At 40.2% G+C, this 22,637-nt stretch overlaps 1 protein-coding gene across 4 annotated transcripts in view; it reads right to left on the bottom strand.

The window, feature by feature from the left end:
- Positions 1-22,637, bottom strand: part of sbf1 (SET binding factor 1) — an 85,850-nt gene that overhangs the window by 29,048 nt on the left and 34,165 nt on the right. For 2 of the 4 annotated variants that reach the window (XM_038267797.1, XM_038267798.1), the window contains exons 3-8: positions 19,296-19,433; positions 19,030-19,158; positions 18,829-18,939; positions 14,742-14,819; positions 6,189-6,218; positions 2,126-2,231 (exon numbers count right to left, since the gene is read on the bottom strand). In XM_038267797.1, the coding sequence (XP_038123725.1) occupies positions 2,126-2,231; positions 6,189-6,218; positions 14,742-14,819; positions 18,829-18,939; positions 19,030-19,158; positions 19,296-19,433 (592 nt within the window). The remainder of the gene's footprint in view (positions 1-2,125; positions 2,232-6,188; positions 6,219-14,741; positions 14,820-18,828; positions 18,940-19,029; positions 19,159-19,295; positions 19,434-22,637) is intronic. The other 2 variants (XM_038267799.1, XM_038267800.1) reach the window with 2 other exon arrangements.

Raw genomic sequence — 22,637 nt, 5'->3', positions numbered from 1 at the left:
TTCTCTTTAATTAAGCAGGTAAATGAGACACACTGCCAAAGGAACAAGACGACTAACATGTAAAAAAGAAAAATAGAACTGCAGATTCTTATTTCAGCTGCATAATATCTAATCATCTTATTGTAAGGGTAAAAATATTAATTCAATTGGCAGATAATCTTATTTTCCTACTCAATTTAAGGGTAAATTCATTTAATTTTAAGACATTTTACTAATTTTCAGAACTGTTTTGCTCCTAGGAGTGAAGCTGACAGACAATATAAAACTAAAATCAGCTGATTAAACCAATCCGGTCGTCAGGATTCTGACGCGATTGTTTTCAACCAGTAAAACTGCTTTGAAGGAAAGATGAAGATGGCTCTTGAGGACAGACTGAGGATCACAGCTGATCTGGTGGACTGATGCTGGTTGCTAAGGAACACTGAGATGATGCAACTCAATGGCACCAAGCCCAATATTTTCTAGACATATTATAAACTATATATGTAGGGCTGCAACCACTGATATTTTGCAAATCAATTAATTTGTCAATTACTTTTTTTTATTAACTGATAAATAACTGGATAGCCAACGGTTCCTTTAAAGGAATAGTACACCCAAAACATGATTAGCCTTCATTTTCTACTCACCCCCATGCTGAACAACACTCTGGAGTACTTTTTTGATATCTCAAACGCATCTGGAGATCTGGGAGGCTTCTTGCTGTCTGCTGACATTCAAATAATGGAGGTCTATGGCGCCCGAGACAGAAAGGTCCACAAAAGTCCACAAAAACGTGTCAATATTCCTCCATACTGCTCGTCCAATGTAATCCAAGTGTCCTGAGTTTGTAGCATCCAGATTTTACTCGAAACGAAGTCATTTAGAACGTTTTAGAGCCTAAACAGTAGTGTATAGGATTTCCTAATAGCGCCCCCATGCGCGCTCACGATTCTACGGAAGCCAAACCAGCGCATTCAGCTCGGCAAAGAACTCATGCTCTTCCTCAACACTGAAGTCCTCAGACATTTTTCTTTCGTTGTTTCTTTCTTTGCACAGGTAAACAGCACATTTCTTCTTCTACGCTTGCATTATCGGCAGAGCAGACGCTGAATGCGCACTTTCATCTGGTCTGGTCTGCCGGCTTCCGTAGAATCGTGAGCGCGCATGGGGGCGCTATTAGGAAATCCTATACACTACTGTTTAGGCTCTAAAACTTTCTAAATGACTTCGTTTCGAGTAAATTCTGGATGCTACCCACTCAGGACACTTGGATTACATTGGACGAGCAGTATGGAGGAATATTGACACGTTTTTGTGGACTTTTGTGGACCTTTCTGTCTCGGGCGCCATGGACCTCCATTATTTGAATGTCAGCAGACAGCAAGAAGCCTCCCAGATCTCCAGATGCATTTGAGATATCAAAAAAGTACTCCAGACTTTTGTTCAGCATGGGGGTGAGTAGAAAATGAAGGCTAATCATGTTTTGGGTGTACTATTCCTTTAAGGAGACTTTACGGCCGTTCCAACCGTTGCATTTCTGAATTCTCCTGAGTGCTGCCCGACTTTACACGAGTGAATGAAGTGAATATGGTCGTTTATCAAGGGGGCGGGATTGTTGTGGCTTGATTGTTCGCAAGCACGTTTGGTTGTGGCGTTTTTTTTTTCAGAAGCATCTTGCTAACCAGTTAGCATCTTAGTGCTAGTAGGTTCCCAATGGGAAATTCCATTTGGACCAAGTAGCACTAAATTGGTGACTTAGAAACGACGCTGTCAAGGAACGCTATGGACAGCGGAAACATGCAAGAGGAGGAGAGTTTAGTGTCGGAGGTCGTGGATGAGTCTCCTCCGTCATCCATTTTTTATTTAGAGGAGGAAAGCGGGGACGAAGATGTTGTGGAAGAGGACGCCAGGGCGGCAGAAGCTTGGTTTGGTGTAGAAGGCTTCCAGCCGTACATGTTTGAGCCCTCGCCTCGCAACGCTGCCAGTTCTGTTAGCTCTCTATATAGGTTTCTATTAACCAATAAGCTTTAAAGCAGAGGCCTTTAAAGGGTTTATAAAACATAAAAAGTCCACCTGTGTTCAGCTGTTGGTCTGCTTTATAAAACAACCAAACTTCATTTACTTATGTGAGAAGAGTTCATACCGAGCTGCCTAAAGAGCTGGGCCACGCTGCTGCCGCTGACAGGAAGGGCATCATTGATGGGCGTCTGGATAACTTGCCGGTCTCCAGCACCTAATGTTATCGTCCTCTACAGACAAAGAAAGAGGAGAGGAAACAGGATTAAAACAGTAAAAAGACCAAACAAATGTGGTTGGGTTTAATCGGAATGCAGCTAGAAAATGGCGTGAGTTCGGGGACAGAGATAGAGAATCACCGAAGCTTAGCAGGTAGATGGCAAATAAAACCAAAGCCATTCCAGCTGATCAGTGAATTAGGCTGCAGAAGTCCTCATGCCAGCGACCTCACAGGAAAAATACACCAGCAGCACGAGAACAAAGGCTTTCTGGGACAATGGAAATCCTAAAACATTGCAGATGACATGTGCTGAGAACTTTCTACTGGAGGAAAAGGGACTGATCAGAGTTTCACTCCTCGTCCTCAGGACCCAATGTCCCGCATGTTGTGGATGTCCTGTGTGAACTGCATTCACACAGCTTCAGTGTCCCGCATGCACAGTAGAGGATGTAATGACATCACAAGCCAGCGTGCTCTGTGTTCATGGAAGTAAACATGGATGGTAGTGCTTGAGTGCATCTAGCCATCTTTCCCAACCTTAAATGCACAATCCTTCCATGATGGTTGAAAATAAAGACTGCTCTCTGCATAAACGTCCGCCATGGTTGTTGGTTTGTCTTGACGCTTCTGCGTAGCGAGACCCAGAATAGTGACCTTTGTCGGGTATTAATGGCGTACAGGTGGGATGAATGCGACCTGGCTGTTCAGCCACAAATCGCATTAGAAACGATCAGATTCGTATCGGATTCAGAACCACAGGTCCAAGTGGGCTGGGTCACATTGGGAAAAAATCGGATCTGTGTTGTTCAGACTGTCATAAAAAGATGATGCAGGTTGCATATAGGCAAATAAATCGGATTTGGTTGACTTCAGGCTAGGGCTGCAACAACGAATCGATAAAATCGATAAAAATCGACTTTTAAAAGCGTTGGCAACGAATTTCATCATCGATTAGTTGTGTCGCGCGATTATTGCGTCATCCGCCGCGCCGTCATCACTGCCTCTTGACTGAAAGAGGAAGAAAAAAAAATATGGCAGAGCGAGTCAGCGCTGCAGGCGCAGTGTTGCCAAATCAGCTACTTTTCAGACCCCTCCAGCGACTATTTTTCAAAAAAGCGACTAGCGACAAATCTGGCGACTTTTTTCGGTGTCACTGGCGGCTTTTGGAGACTCTTACGTGAAAGCATGTATCGTTCCTACTCTGCCGTGGGGCGCCTCCCCCACCCCAACCGCGTTTTCCCGCAGGAGTCCCTCTCAGCGCTGCAGTCAGAGCCAGCGTCCAGACTGCAAATGAAGCGCGAATGCACCGGGATTGACGGCGCAAATTGATCACAATAATTAAAATAGCCTGCGCTTTGTAAAGCGAAAAAAGTGATAACATGCAACTTTTTTCAAAAGAAATTAACATGGCACGGAACCACCATGTTTGTTTCGTTTTAAAGTGGGGAAACGTTACGTTAGTTTCTCAGGTAGCTCATCTGATGCTTTCCTTACCGTGTTAGTAGGTTACAGACAGTGATAAGGTTGGCTACTTATTTTACTTTTAATTTCATTTGAATTAGCTTAAGCAGCGTTTACATTTACTTTATAAATTAATTAACTTGCAAATTATGAGGGCAAGGCTTTTAAAGTTTAAATCTTCTGGCAAAGATAAAGTAAAGAAGATCCTGCAATTTATGGAAGTAAAGCAGAATAAAATCCAGCAAGATCAGTAATATGTCAATTATATATGCCACATATATGCCACATTCCCATGTAAATATCTGTCTTTGGAGGATGTGTTTTTTAACACCCCTAGTTCTCTCATTTTTATTCCAAATACAATTTATAATTTGAATCACAGGGCTATTTTATCTCTATGGTTCAGTATTTTCTCAAGCAGCAACTTTAACTGCTATACTTTCCTGTCTTAAAAGGCAGAACTCTTCTAGTCTAAAAAACCTCATTTGTTGAAATGGGGGGGCCTATTGTTTGAACCCCTTAGGGGCTTTTAAAAACAAAAATTTATTTTTTGCGCCTTATGAAACAAAGTAGCCTATATTTTGTGGATGTACAGCTACATTTCTCATGTAAGTTTGCGTAGTTTTAACACAAACATTTATTTTTCATATTGCACCAGTACAGTTAATGGGCAACCTGTACTTGTGTGCTTGTTTGTTCTGTCTAAAATGTTTATTTTGGAATAAAGAGGTTAATATAAAAAATATTTTTTGTCCGACTCATCGATTAATCGAAAAAATAATCGTCCGATTCATCGATTTTTAAAATAATCGTTAGTTGCAGCCCTAGTTCAGGCTGCTGTGTGAACGCAGCCTAAGTTTTCCCTGAATCTGGTGCGAATCTGATCTTTTCAAATCCTAACTGTGTGTGAACGGCCAGGTCATCTTAATCCGACCTCTATGCCGTTAACACCCGACAAAGGTCACTATTATGCGTCTTGCTACGCAGAAGCAGCAACAGAATCCAACAACCATGGTGGACGATTATGCGTAGAGCAGTACTTATATTGTAAAGATTGTGCTTTTAGGGTTGGGAATGATCGCTAGATGCAGTCCAGCGCTACCATCCATATTTACTTCCATAAACACAGAGCAAATTGGCTTGTGACGTCATTACGTCCTCTACTGCGCATGCCGGACACTTGCTTTGTATAAATGCAGCTCACACAGAAGATCACATACAATTTGCATACATTTAGAAATGTGTAAAGCACGCAAGAAAATAAATCAGATTTCACAAAAACATCGGAATTGAGAATTAAGGTCTGCAGTGTGGACATAGCATAAATGATTAAGGATGGAGAATCAGTGACAGAAGGAGTTACCCATCAGAGCGAGACAGAACTTCATTCATTCATTCATTCATTCATTCATTCATTCATTCATTCAGCACAGGAGGCTCTCCAGAAAACACCTCATGCACTTTAGCTGTGATCATTAGGAGGGTCAGACCAGCCATTCAGTCCTGTGAGCCAACATCTGATCATCAGGAGCCGTTTATTGCTGCATTGCTTTACGTAAATAGCAATAGTCAACGAGCTGACTTGCAGAGAATGGAGAGGTTTGAACTTTATATTGTAGAAACACCTCAGCTGTGAGAACTAGAACCTGTTTGTAGACGTATGTATAAAGGCCTGTCTATGCATATATATATATATATATATATATATATATATATATATATATATATAAATGCATCTATAATACCCAGAGGTGTCACGTAACAAGGTACATCGTTCCTTTACTTAAGTAGAAATTCTGGCTATCTATACTTCACTGGAGTAACGTTTTTTTTTTTTACTTTTTACTTCTAAATTTCACTCCTCCTTACATTTAAAAGATAGACTAAGTAGTTTTGTTTCATTTTGAGCTACTTTTCATTATTTAATTTCATTAGACTGTTTTCTGAACATTCTGGTCGAGTCTAGGGGGCAACGACTGCAAGCTTCCAACATCAGACTACATATAGAAGACACCACTTTTTGCAACATGCTTCTCCACATCTCCCAAGAGGGACTATTTACTTGTTCATGGTCCAATGATGGTGGTAATATTTTTAAAACATATCTACAGTAGCAGCCATTCAAAACATCCTTCCTAGTCAAAACTCCAGCCGAATGGCAGCCTCCTAAACTGAGTTATTGAAAGAAATGTATGGATCCCATCTGCCTAGGCCCACTGATCTGCGTATTAGTTTTAGTTGTTTCTGATAAAAGGAGTCCTCTTCTACAGTATCAGTATTTTAAACAGCTATGATGTAAAACCAAACCCTAATTATTTCATCTCCACATTAAAAACAGATCTAGGATCAGTTGTTAAGCTCGTGCTCTTCCTGAAGGTAAGATCAGGTGTTGTTCACAGACAAAGCATCTCAATTAGTCCTCCCGTAGCAGCTGAAAGGAGAAGGTGGGAAAATAAAAAGAAGCTGACTGATATAGAGAGGGTGTGGATTTGAAGTCAGGCCGGCGTACCAAACTGTCCTCACTCTGGTCTGGACCCGGCTGCACCAGCATTCAATACAAACACATCAGGATAAGGCATGTTAGAGAAGACTGCACAGGATAGCAGGTATCAGCATGGCAACACATCACATTAAACCACTTAACATGGGCAAAAATCGACACGCATGCAAAACAAATGTTTGGCATTTTGGCAGCACAAAAAATGGGAATATGGTCAGCTTTACTTCCTCTAAACACATACAGTGAAGTCAGGATGTAATGAATTATCTTTTTACAAAATTAAAGCAATAATCATTTGAAAACATTGCAGATGTTCTAGAGTTATTTATGCAACCAGAAAACAAAAAAGGTTTCCAAGTTTTGCGTCCCGCTGAGAGCAGATGACCTCCAGTACAATGACCTCCTGCTTCGTTGAACCGGTCAGTCAGAGCAGGAGGCAAACGTCGGTCAAAGGTTTGTATCAGTTCTGATAAATAGGCTGCTGACCTCTCTCCAGAGAACTAACTGGGAAACCTCTCAAACTCTTTGCCATCCGTAGCCCAGTCACCCAGATGTCAGTCCCTCCTCAATGAATAGTTAAACCTGGGCATACACAGTGATATTTTCAATCGTTGCATTCAGCTGCAGCTCAAACTGTACGACGAATCGGGAGGGTTTGAAAGTTCACAGCTTCCAATGTCTGTTCTTAAACTTTGCGGCTCGAAGCTCTAATGCGATCTACCTGCTCACACTGCACGTCCAAAAACCACACGTCAGACTGAGCACCGAGAGATGGCGCTGGTCGGACTCCTCAATCTGGAAGGAGAAGAAGAAGAACTCCCTTGTATGCGTATGCGCAGTGCCTTGAGGTTCAGACAAATGGGCTTGTAGCTCTGCTTCAAAAGCAGGATTTGTCTACCATCACTTCACGCCTGCTGACTGAATTTCAAACATCTTTGATTTTCTCCCGACCTTACGATTCCTGATGGGGAGGAGGTCATGAGAGGCTGATCGGCCCTCGTTAACCCCTACAGTCATGGCCAAAAGTATTGAGAATGACACAAATATTATATTTTCACATGATCTGCTGCCCTCTGGTTTTCATGAATGTGTGTCAGATGTTGTCATTGCATACAGAAATACAATTGCAATCATATTATGAGTAACAGAAGCTTTTATTGACAGTTAGAATGAGTTAATGCAGCAAGTCAATATTGGCAGTGTTGACCCCTCTTCTTCAGGACCTCTGCAATTCTCCCTGTCATGCTCTCAATCAACTTCTGGACCAAATCCTGACTGATAGCAGTCCATTCTTGCACAATCAATGCTTAGCATTGTGTCAGAATTCCTAGGTTTTCGTTTGTCCGCCCGTCTCTTCATGATTGACCACAAGTTTCCGATAGGATTAAGATCAGGGGAGTTTCCAGGCCATGGACCCAACATCTCTCTGTTTTGTTCCCTGAGCCAGTTAGATATCAGCTTTGCTTTATGGCGAGGTGCTCCATCATGCTGGAAAAGGCATTGTTCATCACCAAACTACTCTTGGACGGCTGGGAGAAGTTGCTCTGGGGGGACATTCTGGTACCATTCTTTATTCATGGCTGTGTTTTTAGGTCAGACTGTGAGAGAGCAAATATTGACTTTGCAAATTAATTACTGTTACGCTGATCACTCTTTATAACATTCTGGATTATATGCAAATTGCCGTTATAAAAACTGAAGCAGTATACTTTGTAAATATTAACATTGGAATCATTCTCCAAACTTCTGGCCATGACTGTATGTACGTGACGCAAGACGCACCATTAGGCTAAAGACCGGATCGGAAAATTCTTGTAAAACTGGAAAATCAGCCCGAAAAAGGACAAAAGAAATCGTACAGCGTACGCCAGGCTTTACATAAACTTCCACTCATCTGAAAGCCAATAGCCTTATAGTGTGAAAACACAAGTTATTTGTTTCATTAAACTTTTTTTTTTTTTTTACAGTTCCTACTTTCCTGTAAGTGTTACAGTGAGCTAATTGGCCTCTAATATGGACTCATCTTAGAAAGTTCACATTTTAAACTTTCTTAACAGCAATAAAAGTCTGAAAAGGCCTGAAGACATTATAAAGCCTACATGTTTGAAGACTGGAGAGTGGTAGGGCGGTGTAAAGCAGCTTCATCATGAAAACATTGACTTCATGATGACAGAAAATTCTGCCGAAGTCAAAGCATGTGCAGAAATAAAGCCTCTCAGGTGTGGAGAATTCAACTAAGTCTCCGACCAATTCATTCACTAAACGATAAACGCACGGACCACGCTTGATTGGATGCCATTTTTATTGGCCTTTGTAGATTCACAAAAAAAAACACAAAAAACATTTTACAGGTTTATCTTCAGCAGGAGTCTGCAACCTTTCATAATCACAGAGCAATTTTGCCCTGAGTCTGACCAAGTAAATGTTGACTAGAGCCGCAAAGTAGGACTTTTTCAAAAAACAACCAAATTTGATCTCTTTTAGGCAATTAGTTGTCATCTTAAACAACCAACAATTTATGTATTTCTAGCTTTTGAAATAATATTAAAACATAAATTCTGAGCTAATTAAAAGAAAAATGTCTCTAAACTTGTCACTTAAAATGTCACTTCCTGTTTGGATTAACTGAGTGTGCAGCTGTTCAGAGGATCTCCATCTGAAGTTAAGTTATTTTCTCTGTGATATCTCTGTATCTAAGTAGCCTAACTCTAACTGACTACTTTAAAACATAGCACCTTCTGCTGCACTTTTCTACTGAGCACTTGTCAGTTTCACACTGTTTTATTTCTGATAGCAAGGAGTAGCTAGCCTAGGCTAGCGCTAGCTTAGCATTGCTATGGCTTCTCTCTCTCCCTCCCTTGACTCTTTTCCAACTCTTCCTTCTTCCTCTCCTCTCTCCTGCTCTCTGTGTCAGATGTTCAGTTATTCCTCTGCCTCCTTTAGTGATAATGGGATGTGTAATAAGTGTAGTATTTTTGTAGCTTTGGAGGCGAGGGTGTCAGAGTTAGAATCCAGGCTTCAGGCTGTTGAAGTAGGCCCCCCACGTAGCTGTCCTCCAAAAGTGCCTGAGCAGCCAGGCGATTGGGTAACTGTACGCAGAAAGCGTAGTCGTGGATCTCTGCCCACTGGTCACCACCAACCCGTTCACGTTTCTAACCGGTTTTCCCCACTCAGTGACACACCCACTGAGAAGCCCACTCTGGTGATTGGCAGCTCCATAGTCAGAAACGTGGCATTAGAGACACCAGGGACCATAGTCAAATGTTTGCCGGGGGCCAGAACGGGCGACATCAAATCCTACCTGAAACTACTGGCTAAGGATAAGGTTAAATACAGTAAGATTGTTATTTACGCTGGTGGTAATGACACCCGGTTACGCCGATCGGAGGTCACTAAAATTAGTGTGGCTTCGGTGTGTAAGTTTGCCAAAAAAATGTCGGACTCCGTAATTTTCTCTGGTCCCCTCCCTGATCTGACCAGTGATGACATGTTTAGCCGCATGTCGTCATTCAACCGCTGGTTGTCTAGGTGGTGTCCTGAAAACAACGTGGGCTACATTAGTAATTGGCAATCCTTTTGGGGAAAGCCTGGTCTGATTCGGAGAGACGGCATCCATCCCACTTTGGATGGTGCAGCTCTTCTTTCTAGGAATCTGGCCACATTTATTAGTCCTCCAAAACCCTGACCACCCAGGGTGCAGACCAGGAAGCAGAGTTGTAGTTTAACACACATCTCTGCAGCTTCTCTACTGTTACCCACTCTTTACTCCATTCAGACAGTGTCTTGCCCACGACCAAAATCTAATAAATTAGCAAAGATTCCCAAAGGAGTAAATCATGATAATCTAATTAAAATCAAAATAACTCCAATTGGGGAAAAAATTAAAACAATTAAATGCGGTCTGTTTAACATAAGATCGCTTTCCTCTAAAAGTCTACTAGTTAATGACTTGATTTGTGATAATCACATTGACTTGTTTTGCCTTACAGAAACCTGGCTGCAGCAAGAGGATTATGTGAGCATAAATGAGGCAACTCCTTCAAGCTATTTAAATTTTCACATCCCCAGAAGTTCTGGGCGAGGAGGAGGAGTAGCAACAATCTTCCAGTCTGACTTACTGATTACTCCCAAAACAATTAATACCTACAACTCTTTTGAACATTTAACCCTTAATTTCCCTGATCCAAATTTCAAGGCAAGAAAACCTCTTCTTTTTGTAACTTTGTATCGTCCACCAGGTCCTTACTCTGAATTTTTAGATGAGTTTTCAGAGTTCCTTTCTGATTTGGTATTAAATACTGACAGGGTCATCATAGTGGGAGATTTTAACATCCATGCTGACATTGAAGGCGATAGCTTAAGAGCAGCCTTTAATGCTATCTTAGACACTATTGGCTTTGTTCAAAATGTGAATAGTCCCACACATTCTCATCTTCATACTTTGGATCTTGTGCTGACATACGGCATAGAATGTGAAGAAATAACAGTATTTCCTCACAACCCTGTCCTCTCTGACCACTTTCCAATAACCTTCAGGATTACTTTAACAGAGTTCTCCTCCCCCAAAAGAAGGTTCAATTTTAGTAGATCTTTATCAGATAGTGCAGTTATAAATTTTAAAGAATCTGCTTCACTTTCTCTCTCATCTGTGTCACTGAGCAGTGCTGCAGAGTGCAAAAGCTTAGCTTATTCCCCTTCACAGGTTGATGATTTTGTTGATGGGGTTGCTAGTTCTCTGCGTATTGCCTTAGACAACGCAGCTCCTTTGAAAATGAAAACCGTTAAAAATAGAAAGCTTGCTCCTTGGTTTAATGCAGAGCTGCGTACTTTGAAGCAAAATGCTAGGAAACTGGAGAGAAAATATCGCTCCACAGGCCTGCGAGAGTCCTACCTAGTCTGGAAAAATGGTTTACTGCTGTATAAGAGGACTCTTTGTAAAGCAAGAGCAGCATACTTCTCCTCATTAATAGAGGAGAATAAGAATAATCCTAGATTTCTTTTTAATACAGTTGCCAAACTCACCCAGAGCCATAGCTCTGTTGAACCGTCCATTCCACCTGCTCTTAGCAGCAATGATTTTATGGGATTCTTTATAAATAAGATTGATCTTATTAAAAATAAGATCATAAGCACTCCTCTATCCGCGATTGTACCTGAGGTAGTCATGGAATCTGAACCGGGTTTAGACTGCTTTGATCCAGTTGAACTCTCTGAATTAGCAAAATTATTGTCTTCATCTAAGCCTTCAACTTGTATGTTAGATCCAGTTCCAACCAGGTTATTTAAGGAGGTATTCCCTTTGATCTCCTCCTCCATTTTAGATGTGATTAATCTATCTCTGTTACAGGGATATGTACCTAAAGCTTTTAAGGTTGCTGTAATTAAACCTCCAGGGATCAGTGCTAGGACCAATTCTCTTTACTTTATACATGCTCCCAATTGGTAGAGTTATTAGACAGCATGGGATTAATTTCCACTGTTATGCTGATGATACCCAGCTATATCTGTCTATAAATCCAGATGAAGCTAACCCATTACATAGATTACAGGCATGTCTTGAAGACATAAAAACCTGGATGACTCTTAACTTTCTGCTCCTGAATGCAGACAAAACAGAAGTTATAGTCTTTGGACCAGAGTCTCTGAAAAAGAAACTGATTAGCCAGTCACTTCATTTGGATGGGATTAAACTGATTTCAGATAATAAAGTAAAAAATCTTGGTGTTATTTTTGATCAGGACCTGTCATTTAAATCCCACATCAAAGAGGTTTCTAGAATTTCCTTCTTTCATCTGAGGAACATTACAAAAATTAGAAATATCCTGTCCAGGGGTGATGCTGAGAAACTAGTCCATGCATTTGTTACTTCAAGGCTGGACTATTGTAATTCTTTACTATCAGGAAGTCCACAAACTGTAGTTAAAAGCCTTCAGCTGATCCAAAATGCTGCAGCCAGAGTTCTAATGAAAATTAAAAAGAGAGATCATATCTCGCCTATCCTGGCTTCTCTTCATTGGCTTCCTGTTAAATCAAGAATAGAATTTAAAATCCTCCTTCTCACATATAAAGCCTTAAATGGCCAAGCTCCATCTTATATCAGAGATCTGATTGTTCCTTATGTTCCTAACAGAGCACTTCGCTCTCAATCTGCAGGTTTACTAGTGGTTCCTAGAATTTCTAAAAGTAGAATGGGAGGCAGATCTTTTAGTTATCAGGCTCCTCTCCTGTGGAACCAACTACCAGTTTTAGTCCGTGAGGCAGACACCCTGTCTACTTTTAAGGCTAGGCTTAAAACTTTCCTTTTTGATAAAGCTTATAGTTAGGGTGGCTCAGGTTATCCTGAGCTATCTCTATAGTTATGCTGCTATAGGCTTAGACTTTTGGAGGACATAGGGACCCCCATTTCATCATTCTGCTTCATTCTCTCTCTGTTCTCCTATTCTGCAGAATCTGTTAGTTCAATCTCTAACCTTCTGCTCTCTCTGCTTTTCCTCAGAGTAGCTTTGCCTCGTCTGTTCCTGTTTGGCTGTGACGTCATCCTGGAAAGAAACATCAGCTGTGCTGCTTCCATCAACACCCTTGTTTATAGATGTTGGAGATCAGCCGGTTTTCCAGTGTGGTCCTGTTTCTCTGACTGTGACTAACTGGATGTGCTCTCTTCGTCCTCTGGCATGGGAGCTGCCTTGGAGCTCGTCTGCCTGGCTGTGTGTTTCCTGGACGGGGCCGCCTTTTACAGCTGCTTCTTGTATCTCTGCTTCTGTCTCCTTGAACCCCAGTCGGCCTCGGCAGATGGCCGCTCACACTGAGCCTGGTTCTGCTGGAGGTTTCTTCCTGTTAAAAGGGAGTTTTTCCTCTCCACTGTCGCTACAAGCATGCTTAGTGTGGGGGATTGTATTTGAGTCAATGAGTCAATGCAATCAACTGGTTTTCCTTAGATAGAAAACTTTGTATCAATTTGACTGTATGATCTGGTTGAACTGTAAAGTGCCTTGAGATGACATGTGTTGTGAATTTGGCGCTATATAAATAAACTGAATTGAATTGAATTGAAAAAAGCATATTTCTGGTTCTTTTAATGTCATTCTTATCCGTCTTATAAAAACCAATAAAGCTTTTAAGGCTGGTATTTATTTTATAGTACATTATTTAGGTCTTTCTATACATTTTAGTCACAATTAGGAGCCGCTGTAGAGGGTCCAAAGAGCCGCAGGTTGCAGACCCCTGATCTACAGGCACATTTACAAACAGGTTAATAGAAAGTAGGGGTCAAATGAATTGATCTAGTTGGAATTGAAGCCACGCTGACCTACTGAGCCAGGCTCACTGTGTTTGAGCTGCTCCGCTACACTGGGTCCATCTAGAGAAACGGCCCAAAGTTTAACCAAACCACAGAAGTTTGAGAAGGGATCCACAACACAAGTTAAACAAAAGAAAGGGAAATTAATTTTTGTTATTGTTCCTGATGTTAAAGTTTAGTTCAACAGTGTGAAAAACAAACTTGATCATAAGTTGAAGCTAATTTCCGGTTTCGTCATTTTGGCATATTACTGGTGTTTCATCTTGTGGTGGTAGACTAGGGTCTGCAACCTCTACAATTTTAAGAGCCATTTTTGACCTACTAATAAAACTCAGTGCCACAAAACACTGAATGATTGTTTGTTTTTTTTCACAAAAAGAATAATTGATTTATGTTTAAAAATATCAACCACAGGAGATTTGCGTTTTCAAACAACTATTGTGCCATTTCAAATGTTAAGTTTTAAAATTAAGGAAAAAAAACTTTTGTAAAGTTATGTAAATAATTGAACTTTTGAAACCATATTTAAACCCAACATTTTATTTTTCCTTCTTAAAAAAAAAAAAAAAAAAAAAAAAAAAAATATATATATATATATATATATATATATATATATATATATATATATATATATATATATATATATATTTCTTAAATAAGTCAATTTATTTATTGAATTAAAAAAACGTAATGTCATCTCAGCTTAAAGAAAAACTATTTAGTCTGAAACATTGCATGACTTTTTTTAAAGGAGAGAAAAATATGTTTTTTTTTTTTTTTACACACTTACAAATGATTGCTGATATTTTTGGAACTTTTATGCAATTAGACAGTGTATAAAATTCTAAAACATTCATATTTTCAGTATATCTATTTATAAACTAAGCCCAAGAAATGAAGAGCCTTTGCAGAGCATCTAAAGAGCCTCTCAGAGCCACAGGTTGCAGACCCCTGTGGTAGACGAATGAAGAATATACTAATATACAGAAAGATCTATTTTATACAGCGATATAGCTTAAGACTAAGGGGGGGGGGGGGCGGGAATCTATGGCTTGTGAAGGAAACCAAAATGATCAAAAGCCAAACAAGCAAAAATGTTTCAGAAATGTTATGAACACAAAACACAGAATAGCAGGAGGGATTTAGGTAAATAAGAGGGAAGCATTTTGGAAGGAGTCAAATCAAAACACTGATTGGTTTGATGATGGAACTGATAACATGGAGCTGGTTGCTGATTGGTGAAACTTGCTGAAAGGGAGAGTTACCTGGAGACAGGCCAGCAGCCAATCACAGGCCGGGGACTGGGGAACTTTGCCTAAACTACAAACGTGGGACTCGTCTATCTGTAACACAAAGGAGCCGGTGTACAGAGAGGGCCGCAAACACAATTTGATACCACATCTGGAAATAAGGCAAAAGCGGCTCACACAGAATCGCTAAATGCTCATTTAGACTCTATATAAACCCACCAAAAACACAAAGCAGCTTTTGTTTTCTTGAATAAATAATCTAAATTTAGAATACAAAAGAAGAATGAGGAGAACAAATTCCTTCAAAATAATGAAGATTGAAAAGAAATGAAAACAATATAAACTTATAAATGTTCTCTGGATGTAAAAGTGTTTATGTGGCGACATGCTGTCATCCAGCAACACCAATCTTAAAGATTCAGAGCTGTAATAACCTGAAAAAGATCTGCGCAGAGCTTTGGTGTAAAGACTTCATTTGAGAGACCATCAAAGTTTCTAAATAGAATAAACCAGACTAAAGAAAGACACAGCTATATTTCTCTACATTAGGGGTGGAACGATTCACAAAATCCACGGTTCGATTCACGGTTTCTGGTCAGTTGATATTAGCAGCCAGCTTTGCATTGTAATGAAGACTACTGAAGATTTCCAGCCCTTTGACTGGACTTAATCTCCAACATTTAATCTTAATTTAGCATAGAATTGGTACAGAGGGGAACAAACTGGGCTGGAAGTCATTGCTGGTGTCAGAAAGAATGAAGAATGAGCCTTAAAAACATCCCAGATTGTTTCTACACTCAGTAAACTATGTGTAACATTAAGCTGGTGTCTATCTGATAGGGTCTCATTATTAGGTGTCCAGCCCCTGTAAGTGAGCCTTTTCACTCTTTAGTGCCAAAGCTATAGAAATGCATCCTTTTTTATAAGATAAATCAAACTGAGAAGAGTAATGCCATTACTATTATATCTATATAGACTTTCCTATATCTTCTAATAATTTTCTCCCAACTTTGGGACTTGGCAATGAAGATCATTACTTTAATCCTGACAAAAAGGATCTTTGCTTCCACTTGTTTGACCCTGGAGAAAGATTAAATAAGAAAAACAACAAAATGTACACCTTATAACATTATACTATGTGCATACAGTAATATATATATATATATATATTTTACATACAAAAAAAACAGGTAATATATTCTAGTCCTTTTCAGAATTGGAAAGAATATTCCCTAACATCAGCTAAGATAAGAAATGTCAGTTTTCAATGATCACAGGTACAGACAGACATGTCCCGTCAGCCTGTGGTTTCCTTCTGGTGGACATTCGTTCAGTCTTAATGAACTGAATCTCCAGCTCTAGTGTCTGATAACGCTATGTGATCCGAAGGCGGCTCCAGGCTCCTATGAAACCTTTGAGAGCACTTTCTGTTTCTCCTGCAGGATTTCTGACAGCTTCACATGGCGTCACATTTATTTCAAAACACCCGCGAGCAAAATAAACATACTTGCATGTATGTTAAACTACTTCTTCGCATGGTTTATCTACCGCTGCACAACAAAAATCACACCTTCTGATTGGGCCTTGCAGACACAGGTAGTAGTGTCAGGAAGCCTTTGACTGACATTTACCCCATGTACCGCAAACATTGGGAAGCCTCCGCCACTGTCCCGCCTCCAGCCGCAGTCTTCACTTATGGATGACGAGATGTGCTTCCTGACACTACTTCCCGTGTGATCGTGTCGAGGGCAGAGACGCTTTCGAGAGTGCAGACGTCCTCGAGCGTGACGACTGGAGAGAAAAGCGTGCCCGCGGTGAAGATCCTGAGCACGATCCCAAGCGTACCTATGAGGAGCTAGCGCTAGCGGAGAGTGATTTTCTCCTCTCAGAGCGGTAGTTTCTTGCGCTTGTGTGATTTTGTTGTGTGGTGGTAGATAAACAATGCAGAGAAATAGTTTAACATAAATGCAAGTATGTTTATTTCGCTCGCGGGCGTTTCGAAATAAACAAGACACCATAGTTTCAGAGAAGAACAGAGGCGTTCAAAGTGATGCTTGCATTTCAAGAACAATAAAGCTTTGGTTTACAAGCACTGGTGGTTGATGCCAATGGAAAATGTGTAGTTTTAATGAGGGGATCAATTATCCTGCGAAATTAAAATAATGTCTTGAAATCAATATGAAAGTACTTCCCTTTAAACCCAGAGCAAATAGGACCTGATCATGTCAGTATTGATAAACAGAGTTATTCATAATGTTCACTTTGGGTCTGAATCTGCTACAAAGTTTACACAGCTGCTGCTTCACATATGAGCATTTTCTCATCTTGCCTACATTTAAAATGTGCGCATTCAGAGCAGATTTTAAGCATAGAAGGAGATAGATCAACTTAAATAACATTGTCCTCATCAGTTCCTCCCACTGGGTGTAACTAGAACCTCAGCTTGGTGATCACTGAGCTCCATGTTACCTCTGTTATCCCTGATCAAAGCCATTCATAGTTCAGGTACTGAAGCAGCTCAGAGCTTCTCATCAGCAAAGGACTTAGTATAAGCATATGATCAGATTGCTCAAACACATCAGAATGTCGTCAGTCAGAGGCTTCTGCAGACCCAGACCGCTACAGAACATCCTTCGTGCCTCAACACCTAAAACCACTCGATGGAAGAAAACCTGAGTTACTTCACCCTTTAATTTCCCTTTGGGATGAATAAAGAATCAGGTGGATTCAGCTGGAACGTGTCAGAAATCATAAGCCGTGCTAAAATGAATTAGTAATAAAGGCTGTTAGATTAACAATGTTTCTTACTATAGTAATTAAAGGAAAGGTCGCTCATATTCAGGATTCAAACTTCTGCAAGTCCTTTAAATGTGAAATGATTCCATCCTGTTCAATAAATGATCAGTGTTTTTAATTCAGAGTAATTTTCATGTGAATGTTCTTTACTGGAGGCATCCATGTTTGTCAAAGAACATTACTGCCACCTACTGGTTTGTGACGTCACGGTGCGGTATCGGCTGTTGATCAAGTCCCAGTGCTGTATCTGGTGTTTGTCACAACGCGCTATTATCCAAGTCATCTTGAAAACATTCTTCTTCCAAATGTTGGCTACATATTACGGGTTTTTTCTCTGGCCAGAAGTTCGATGGCAAATCCTCCCTCTTCAAGTTGGCGATCCAACGACCAACCCGTCCGTGGAGGATCAGGAATCAGAAAGGTGGAAAAACTCTTTTTTTTTTTTTCACTTTTCCCCGATGTATTCCAGCATCCAGCTGCCATGCACGTGGGCATTGTCAGTTTCACTATAGCTCTGGTGAATTTCAATGGTGAAGTCCTCTGGAAATCTTCAATAATTGTTGTTGATTGCAGATGTGTCTAGTAGTTCCCATTGATTTAGCTTGTAAAGCGGGGAGAATGGCGCTAGGCTTACCGCACCGTGACGTCACTGCTGGAAGATGGCAGGAGGGAGGAGTTACTATATTTGGGCAGAAATGGCCACTCCCAGACTCAGTGATCGCAATGGGAAAATTGTTGTTTTAATTTTTTTATTACTTAACTCAAAATTCATTAAATCACCGCAAACCTTTTAGTTTCAGGTATAAATAAAGATCCATTGATTATTCCTTGCTGACCGGACTTCTCCTTTAAGTATCAATCTTTCTAATTAAACTTTCTTTCAGTCATGATTTATGGACATTAGGATCTAAAGAGACACGTCATCTCCTGGTCAGACCCTGTAATTCAGAGTCAGAGTAAAAAAATATCCACGCCCAGGAGAAGGCCAGGGGCTGGAAGTTGGAGGGGATTTTGCTGCCATCTGGCTGGCTTTACCTTTTAATTTTAGGTATCAATAATGATCCACTGAGTATTCCTTGCTGACTGGACTTTTCCTTTAATAATAACCTGAATAGATGTTGACGGTCCAGCTGAAACATCCCTGCTAACAACAGAACATGCAGGGTAGCTAACCACCTTTGTGGGAAAACAAACCAAGTTAAAGCTCGTAACTTTGATCAGGCCGACTTGATGCTGGCATGAACCGTTTCAGTCAGTAAAGCAGACGCGGCGCTGCGTTAAGCTAGCAGGGATGAACTGGTCATACCTGGGAGCCTCCGGCGATGGGGATGACACACGTCAGAAGGTTTCCAATCACAGTTTCTAAAGGGGTGGGCAGGCCATCTACATGAACGGTGTAGATCAGACCAAGACAGTTCTGTAAGGTCAGGGCAGGGAGACAGAGGTCAAAGGTCAGCACAGCAATGTTAAAGCAGTTCAGCTTGATTTAAATGACCTGTAGTCCTACCCTGAACGCCTCTGTGTAATCGAGCCGAGAAACCACCACCAAGCTTTTGGGTGCAAAGACTTTGGCAGGTTGGACAACAGCCGGCTCTTCGTCTGCCTCGTCGGCATCACCAGCGTCAGTCTTCTTCAGCTGAACAGAGAACAGAAACATGATGAATTAAACACTTTGAAAAACTGGATTTATGAATCCAAGACATTTCCCTGTCAGTGTAATGCTAACCAATAAGTGGGACTAATGGAACTAAGATTAACAGTCCTTAATCTCACCTGGGGATTATCCAAGCCCTCCCAGAAAGTAAAGCAGGCACAGTAGTGACGCTCCGAGTTGATGTCCGTCAACACGGCGACGAAGAAGGAGGCCGGCTGCCGCTCTGGAACCAGCTGCCATCCACTGGGCTGACAGAACTAGAAGGAAGAGAGAGACGGTCGCACCAGGCGGGGTTAGCATAGGGGAGTCCAGATACACTTTCATTACGGTTACCATGCCGATATTTACCCGGAATGATATTAGCACGATTTATACATGCTTTTCTTACTTATTTTGTAGTGTGGAATGCTAGAAAAGGCTAAAACACCCAATTATTATTAACCACTGAGTTAAGCCAGACATGCACCGTACGATATTTTCAATCATTGTACTACTACGACAGAGTATTAGGGCCAGGCTAGAGATACATTTTAATACAAGAATAAAGTCATAACAATAAGAGACTAAAGTCGCAATATTATGAGAATAAAATTGTAACTCACGAGAATAAGGTCATACATTTACGAAAATAAAGTCATAAAATTATGAGAATAAAGTTGAAAAATTACGAGAATGATGTCATCATACCACAGCCCATTTCAGAAAGAAAGCTTCAAGCTCCGACCAACATATGACTGTCAACCGGCTCCACCAATCAGCAACCTGAGTCCACTTTGACATCCTGAACAATTTGATGCTGCTGCTTAAAGTTTTATACTTTAACAGATTAAAGTATAACTTCACCTGATGCTCGAAATTCCTCGTTTTAGGGAAGAAAGTTCTTATTGTTTTCATAAAATGCAACTTTATTCTCGTAATTTTATTACTTTATTCTCTTTAAGACTTTATTGTATGCATGTCTGCAACATTGCCCAGCATGGGCTACATTTCCTGCGCAGGCTGAGGGTCTTTGTTGTCAGTCAGAAAGTCATGCTGCTAGGACTGTCACGATAACCGCACAAATTAAATATCGCGATATCAAGAAGCTCACCGCGCTACAAAATCAGCCACCACCATCACCGCATTTTGGGAGAACAGTTGAGAGGGATACCATACCAGCTGCACTGGTATCAAAACCAAATGTTATTTCGCCCCTTTGGGAGCATTTCGCTTTTCAGCCAAATGAAAAGGGGGAGCCAGATAATTCAAACGAGGAAATTTGTAAAATCTGTGGCAAAACTCTTCAAGTAAATTGTGGAAACACAACGAATGTAAGGGCTCATTTAGCTAGCTACCACCCAACTGTTACGGCACGGCTACAGCCGCCTCCTGCCACACAGTCGTGCAGCGGCTCATGTCGGTGCCAGCCGATGGCTCAGATCCTCTCAAACCGCATAAGGTTAACATGCTGGTTTTTACTTGCCCTCAACAAGGACATGGCTGAGTTTTAAATCACCGTCATTTGTTTGTGTGTGAATTAAGAATTATGGTGCCTGTTACATTTAATATTGTATAGCCGCACTTAAGTAAAAAACAAAAAAACAAAAAACAAAACGGGCACTTGTTTTTTTTAATGAAAGATTCTGTAGACAAATTTGCCTTCAAAGGTTCAGCCTTCTGAATTTTGTTAAGTTCAGTTGGAGAAATGAGGCATATCTGTGCCATTACTGCCCTTTGATCTGCATTCAATAAAGTGTTATAAAATTGCCATGTCTTTTTTTAATAACCTTTTTTTAATGTTTAAGCGCCACGTTTCAAAGGATATTTTGCCATGTAGTTGGTAATTTAACAATATACAAACACATTTGCGAATAAATAGATTAGAATAAAGAAAAAAAAGATGGTGCAATAATATTGCATATTGCAATATTTAGCCTCCTTGAATAATCACAGGGGTAGTAATTCCTCAACTGCGGCAGCCCTACATGCTGCTCTTTTACCGTGCTGTCATAGAGAGCAGCTTTAGGTATGGCATTTCTGCCTGCTTTGGTAACCTGTCTGTCCAATCAAGGCCAAACTTGTTCAGAGTATCAGTTTCTTCCTTTAGGTCACGTCCTTACATTGAACCCCTCTAAGAACTCATTTCTTCCACTTTCCATCAAGGCAATAAACAGCATCAAGCAGCAAATTGTGGAATAAGCAATGGTAATCAAAATTTAAACTAAACTGACATGTTTTTATGTCCTTATTATCTCACATAACAGATTTGATTTTTTATACATTTTTTTTTTCAAATATCTTATGGTGAATGTAATGTAACATTCTTCCTTATGTATTTATTTATTGTCTTATAAGGGAATTTTTATAGCAGTGTTTTAATGTGTGAATGCAGAGTGACGCAGTTTGGACTAAGTAGCAGCCAGAGTCTAAATTTCTTTTGAGACAATAAAGTTAATCTTTTGTTATCTTTATTCTTGTAATGTTACAACTTAATTAGCATATTTTTATGACTTCATTCTCTTTGCTATTTTATTCTCATTATTGTATTACTTTATTCTCTTTGGGACTTTATTCTCATAATATTAGGACTTTATTCTCGAATTGAATAAAATAATTCTCTAGCCTGGCCCTAATATCCATGGTACAGCTACAGCTAAAACTGTTTTACAAAAGTGCAGGGTTTAAAATTTACCGCTCATGTCTGTTCTAAAACTGTACAGCCTGAGGCTCTGATGCAATCTACCTGCTCACACTGTACGTCAAAAAACCACCTTATGCGGCACAAACACCTTATGAGGGAAGAGAGAATTTCCAACATTTTTGATTTTCTCACAACCTTATGATTCCTAATCCAGGGGTGGTCATGAGAGGCTGATCGCCCCCCGTTACCTCCAGCAAACCACAGAACGCACGATTAGGCTGAAAGTCGACCAGATTCAAAGAATTCTCAAACATCTGGATAATTGTCCCGAAAAGGGCAAAAAAATAAAAAATATTACAGCTTTTCTTTACAGAAACATCAATCAGAAGCAGAATTTTCTGGCCTAATCTCTGCCAATATCAGAGATTAGGCCAATAAAATATTTTCATTTTTTTTGGTCAACATCCACGGATATAGGATATCAGAATCGTATTGGGACTAGGGTTGTCACGATACTAAACTTTTCAACTCGATACCGATACTAAGTAAAATATTCGATACTCGATACCCTTTTCGATACCACAAGGATAAAAACAAAGACACTAAAATACAACAGAAATATTTTCACTATTAAAAAAATACAATAAATAAATAAAAAACAATAATAATATTTTGAGGTTGTATGCTGTGCCCAGTATTAAGCAAGCTTGATAAAAAACTTACAAAATTAAAATTAAGTGTTCCTTCCTTGGCTATGCTTTGCAGACATAATAATGGCACTAGCCAAACCAGTTAAGCAAAAATAATTCTCAGCAGCTGCACCTGTTAAAAAAAAGTCTGA

The sequence above is a fragment of the Cyprinodon tularosa genome, unplaced genomic scaffold, assembly GCF_016077235.1.
Source record: "Cyprinodon tularosa strain WSP-4 unplaced genomic scaffold, ASM1607723v1 ctg685, whole genome shotgun sequence".
NCBI classification, from domain to species: Eukaryota; Metazoa; Chordata; class Actinopteri; order Cyprinodontiformes; family Cyprinodontidae; genus Cyprinodon; species Cyprinodon tularosa.
This window is presented reverse-complemented; position numbering and strand designations above follow the sequence as displayed.